This window comes from Vicia villosa, linkage group LG6 (genome assembly GCF_029867415.1).
Source record: "Vicia villosa cultivar HV-30 ecotype Madison, WI linkage group LG6, Vvil1.0, whole genome shotgun sequence".
NCBI lineage: Eukaryota > Viridiplantae > Streptophyta > Magnoliopsida > Fabales > Fabaceae > Vicia > Vicia villosa.
In genome coordinates, this window is record NC_081185.1 from 122274504 (window position 1) to 122280754 (window position 6251).

Below are 6251 nucleotides of genomic sequence, written 5' to 3' on the forward strand. Positions count from 1 at the left end.
CACTGAAGCCTACTAATAATCCTGTAGGGTTCCTAATGGATGATACTAAAATTGTCATCTTATAAATAGATAAACCATGTCTCATTTGCCGTTACACTGAACTACGCTTGTTTGATATATATTTTTACCTAAATTCGATAAAATTGAAACCTATCTAAAATTGAGTTTAACAAAAAGAATTTACTTGATAGATAATGACATAGTAAAAATATTTTACATTATCAATTAATCTTAATCGTTAAATCTTTATAATTGTTTGACTTTTACTTTAATCACATTTAGAATATCCCTTATAAATGGTTGTGCTACACTAATCAATTAATTTCTAACCAAAGAAAATAGAAAAACTACTCGATAGACTAGCTGTTTATACATAAATAAATAAATAAATAAATAAAAAGAACCAAAATATTACAAAATTCGAAAGAAATGAAAATCTACTTGCCAAAATGACAGAAAAGAAAAGGCACAAAAATAACGAATTTTGATCCCTTTAGGGCGGTGGTTCCGTATTGCATATTTTTCTTTCCTTTTTCCATCTTTATAAAGGTTCCAAAGATATAGCAATTTTACATTTTTGGTGGGTCAATTATTCTCTCTAAATGCATCAAAAATCATAAACCATATAATTTTGCAAATTTAGATCTTGAATCAAATATATACTTGACCGTTCATTCAAATTAATATTTTCAAACAATCAATTTAGAATCTATTTTAACAGTGAAAATTGTTGGAAAGTAGTTAAAAGCATACTTTGCTACCCACATAATTCATTCATCATGTGACACCAAACAAAATCACTTTTTAGCATCTTGCTCTGTTTGGTAGGCTTTCTTTGGTAAGGAGTTTATGTCTTATAATTTATATACTTTATAAGTTTATATGATAATTTAGATTTGTTTGATAACGGCTTTTTCATTACTAGCTTATAATTTATTTTTCAGACGCTATTTCAAATAGCGTTTTAGTTTATAGTTTATAACTTATAACTTATTATTTTTTTCTTTCTTTTTTATCTTTATTATTTTAGCATAAACTTATTTTTATCTTTTATAATTTATTTTAATTTCAAATTAAATAATTATGTATTAAATATCGTTTATGTCATTTTACATTTATAAGTTATTTGAACCGCTAATTTTACCAAACACTTCAATTAGCTTATTATTAGTTATCCGTCTCAACCATTAGCCATAAGCTATAAACTATCAGTCACCAGCCATCAGCTATAAGATATAAGCTATCGGTTAGCTTATCAGTCAACCGCTATTTTTACCAAATAGACCCATGTTATGTAGAGTAGGAGTTGACTCAAAAGACAATATATATATATATATATATATATATATATATATATATATATATATATATATATATATATATATATATATATATATATATCATGGATTCAATGTGAAAATATTTTTTGTGGATGAGCAGTAATTATTTCTATAAATATTTTTTGAATTTTGAAATCGGCTCTAATTCTATGAGTCTTGGAGTCCAATTCACTTAAAAAAATTCACTTTTTATAACCAATTTTTTCATATATAATTCATCAAATTTGAAACATATATTTTTTCCAATAAAATCACAGCATCACAAGATCCAATCATAAAGTAGTGTTACCCATCTTTCATTTTCCTTCACCACTAATTAACCTTATAGGGCATATAATATGTCAACTTCAATTATTTCTCTTCCTCATTATTTTATTAACTTAATTTTCTATACACTGCTTTTGAATCTTTTGAGTTTCCTATATAAACACCATCCTCTATCTTTTATTCTATGTCACTCTTCTATCTCTCTTTGCTACCTATAGCTTTTCAGAAAGTGTGTGTAGAAGAACAATATGGGTGCACTTTACTACTTGATCTCAAACTTTTGCACTTCTCCAAACACAAAAACCAAACGCAAACCAATGCAGGTATACTCTCATTTCCTCATCCAAATAACCATTTTTCTTGATATGTTTTGTTTAGATTTCGACGAATTCGCCGTGACATTTTTTTTTTTCTCTTTCTATAGACCGTTGAGATCAAAGTGAAAATGGATTGCGATGGATGCGAAAGAAGAGTTAGAAATGCAGTGGCTACAATGAAAGGTTTCAAGTTCCATAGCTATATATTTCTCAAAAATTTATATTTAGGGTTTACGGTTTAGGGTTTGATTTATTTTTTTTTTAATTTTCTTTTTTCAAAATATTTACAATAAGGTTAATCAAGAAATGCATGTGATGATGCAGGAGTGAAATCAGTGGAGATAAACAGAAAGCAAAGCAAAGTAACAGTGAATGGTTTTGTTGATCCAAACAAAGTGTTGAAAAGGATAAAAAATACTGGAAAAAAGAGAGCTGAATTTTGGCCTTATGTTCCACAACATGTAGTAACCTTTCCTCATCTAACAGGAATCTATGATAAAAGAGCACCAGCAGGATATGTAAAAAATGCACAAACATTTCCAGCATCTATTGATACAGAAGAGAAACTCATGTCCTATTTTAGTGAAGACAATGTTAATTCATGCTCCATCATGTAACCAAAAAAATATATATGTAACACAAGAAATCACCGGCTAAAAATAACAGACAGATAAACCGACAGACAGACTTAATATTTGCACCGTCATTTAAGAATTTTTTTTTTTTTTGTATTTTATTGTAGATGAATTATTTATTAAGTAATTTTTTTTCTTGAGATTTAATTTGTTGCTTTTGAAGTTGGTGTGATTGAGATGAGTGAATAAATATTGAATGTACTTCTGTTATTTTGAACTATAGAAGTTTTTTTTGGACAATACAATTACAATGGTATGGAGCAGTGATAGGGTGAATTATTGAACCTTCGTGGAAAATGAAAAACGCTGGATCAGAATCAAACTTTATAAAAGAAATAAATTTTAAAAGGGTTTGGGGAGGAATTCGATTCTAGTTGCATACAAAAGGCAAATCGAATAACGTAATTTAAAAGGACCACTTTTACTCCTAACTCCTACATTATGCCAATATATGTACAACACGTCGTTTCTTTATTTGGTTTTATTCAATTTTGTTTTTGTTTTGGTACAATATTCAATTTTGTTTTGGTAAAGGAGATGTACTCTACATTCATTGTGTCATAAAAGAATAAGAATGGTGTAAGAGCAAGATTAATGATATATATATATATATATATATATATATATATATATATATATATATATATATATATATATATATTAATCAAGATTTCATTAATAGAACCAAAAGTTCCAAACCACACGATTACAAAAGACGGATTATAAAACAAAAACCCCGAAGAAGATTACACGCCCAATACGCCCTATGAAAAATACAATAAAGGATTATTGAAAAACTCATAGAAATTGTAGTTGGTTCGAGTAATTTTTCCGATGAAGGACCATCTCCAAATGAGTTCTTTGATGCTCCAAATAATGTCAGAAACGCGCAAGATTAATGATATATGCATGGTAGGCACAACAAAAATAAACATTTATGAGACCATAAAAACTATGAAAGAGCTCGTTCTTACTTTTTTTTTTGGTTGAGATTATGGTAGTTTAGCCACAATTTAAGTGCGACAATTTTATTTTTTTTTTTGGAAATCTTGGTATCCGGCCTTGCGACCGACTAATCCAAGAGGGACCAATCCCACCGTCCAGTAGCGGGAGCCCCGTTTAAAGCCAGAACTTTATTCTGTATGGACTGGCCCACACAAGGATTGATAGCACCTAGCAGGATTCGAACTCAGGACCTTGAGAGGAGCACACCCTCAAGACCTAAGCCTCCACCGCTAGGCCAACCCTTGGGGGTTAAGAGAAAGTGTTAGAAGTTTAAGTGCGACAAATTAATTAAAGACCTATTTTATCATGGATGAAATGTGGCAAATAGTTAATGAAATTATTTTTAGCTACAATTTAAACATTCTAAATTTCGGATTATGTACTATAGTATGTCTTGCACAACATCAAAGACGATCCTGAAAGACATATGTTTAACCAAATAGAAGAACAATGATGTAAGAGCAAGATAAATGAACTATTATGAGATTTTGAAAAGGACAACCAAAATAAAATCCCTCGGTCTTTTCCACTATCTCATCGTTACAAGAAAATTTATCAACCGCAAAAGAGATGTTGATGGATGTCTGATGCAAAGTCCTGTAAGTGCAGTCAAATAAGACATATGGCAAAAGTATATGTTAATAGTAAGAGTGACACCACTTGGAAGTTTGATAGTGATGGTGGTTATGCTAATTAAAGTGTGAAAAAGAATAAGACATAAGTGTCTAAAACCTGTGTCGTTGTTATCTAAAGAGAAAGTTGAATCCTTAGAAGAGAGCAGTCAATCCTTAGAGTTGTTCAACATTGAAAGAGGACACTATTGTGACACGACGGTTTTCTTTTGTGGCTTCTTGTTGAACTCCATCAAAGTTGTCATTGAAAGTGGAAGTTTGATTGATGTTTCATTTTTTGAGATAGGGAGGTAAATCATGTTTTCTAAAATAGACTTCAATGGTTTTTGTTGTAGTAGCTACACACCTTTGTCCCTTTACCACACCCATAGTTAAAGCCCTTGTTTATAAAATCTTGAAGGTAAGAGTGATATTTGAAATTCAAAAAATTTACAAGCATCTTATCTTCTTCTCGCATTGTATAGAGTTTGCATGCTATCAAATCATACTTGACCGCGAGTCTTTGTATCTTCCAAACTCTCGTCTTCTCTTCTAGCAAACGCTTTTTAGTTAAGTATTTGATGATGGGAGTCATCCAACTTCCATCATTTTTAATCATCATAACCTCTATGAATTTCGTGTTTAGGGTGTGAAAGGTTTCATGTGTCATTGTTCTATTGAGACCTGACTTCTTAGTACTGGCAAGCTTTCCTAACATGACAACATAAATATTCTCTTCACGCGTGACATGCACTATCTCAAAAGTCTTAAACTCCTTCACCATCCTGAGGATCTATTGCCAATATTTGGCCAATAAAGGCTGCTTTGTTTGATAATCCCCATTCACATGGTTAGTGACTAGTTGAGAGTCACTTCTGGCTTTGAGGTGAGTGTCTCCTACCTCCTGGACTAATATTATTCCTAATATAAGAGCTTCGTACTCAACTTAGTTGTTGCTGGCTTGGAAATTGAAACATAACAATTGTTCCCAGAATACATCACTAGGTCTCTCCAGCAGAGTACCCGCTTTGCTTCCCTTCAGGTTAAAGACCGGTCCACCAATAAAAAATAAAGGCACGGGGACTTTTTCTCAATTGGGGTACTTAAATCGACCAAGAATTATACTAGGGCTTCAGATTTAATACCAATTAAGGGTAACCCGCAAAGTTTTGAACTCGCTATCTTCCGAACCAAAGTGGGGTTTTACATGGGCTGACCACAAATTGAACTAAGATTTTACACGATTCTGATATCGAACCAACCGAGTTTTTAACCGGACTAAGCTCAAGAACCGGTATGAATATTTTTCACTAGTTAACTTCAAGAACCCAAAAAAAGAGTTATTCTTTAAGTGGCTTAACTCACCAACCAAACAACAACTTAATACTAAATTACCCAAAAAAAGCTTTTAACAAGTTTAGTTTTGAACCCAAACAAACACTTACTAAGGAAGAGATATTCACTCAAGAGATAAAAAATCTTGGTTAATTTACAATATTAACCTTTCCAAAACAAACTTCCTCACTTAAAGGCAAGAATCTTTCTCAAAGCATTATGGTCAAATTTATGTGAGAGAAAGAAAAAAATTTAGAGAGAGAAGGAGGAAGGTGAAATAACTCACATTTCTCGATGTGAAATAGTGAATGCAGAGTCCTCTATTCATAGGCTAAAGGATGGTTCAAAAACGGAAACTATCCATGGGTAAAATTAATTGTCTAATCCATTGGGTCCTTATTCCAATTGATTTGATGCTTTAAATAATCGATTACTTTTGCTCATTTTAGAAATATTTGATAGAGATTCGTTACCCTTCATTAAGATGTTGTAACAATAGATTACTGACTCATTTTTATCTTATCCAATCGATTGGGAATATGCTCTAATCCATTGGATAATTTAAAATTAGTTTTAGTGAGTGTGTGATTTAGCCACATTACTTTACAAAAAAAACCTTGTGTTTTAATGAAACACTGATCTCTCAGATACGGTTTCACACTTTGAAGCTTCAAGTCTTTGCCGAATACACCAATTACATAAGTATTTTTCTTGAATATTCTTAGGGATGATGCTTTATAT

The 6251-nt window shown here is 31.2% G+C and overlaps 1 protein-coding gene across 1 annotated transcript; it reads left to right on the forward strand.

The window, feature by feature from the left end:
• Positions 1–1800: 1800 nt before the first annotated feature.
• Positions 1801–2769, forward strand: LOC131612247 (heavy metal-associated isoprenylated plant protein 21-like). Its single transcript, XM_058884060.1, has 3 exons — positions 1801–1930; positions 2032–2107; positions 2249–2769. The coding sequence occupies exons 1-3, from the start codon at positions 1856–1858 to the stop codon at positions 2539–2541; spliced, it is 444 nt and encodes a 147-aa protein (XP_058740043.1). The 5' UTR covers positions 1801–1855; the 3' UTR covers positions 2542–2769.
• The last annotated feature ends 3482 nt before the right edge of the window (positions 2770–6251 follow it).

Bases quoted from the DNA above. Each gene is read 5' to 3' on its own strand.
- LOC131612247 (XM_058884060.1), top strand. From the start codon at position 1,856: ATGGGTGCACTTTACTACTTGATCTCAAACTTTTGCACTTCTCCAAAC. The intron at 1,931-2,031 runs GTATACTCTCAT...CTCTTTCTATAG, and splicing joins CCAAACGCAAACCAATGCAG to ACCGTTGAGATCAAAGTGAA. The intron at 2,108-2,248 runs GTTTCAAGTTCC...GTGATGATGCAG, and splicing joins TGCAGTGGCTACAATGAAAG to GAGTGAAATCAGTGGAGATA.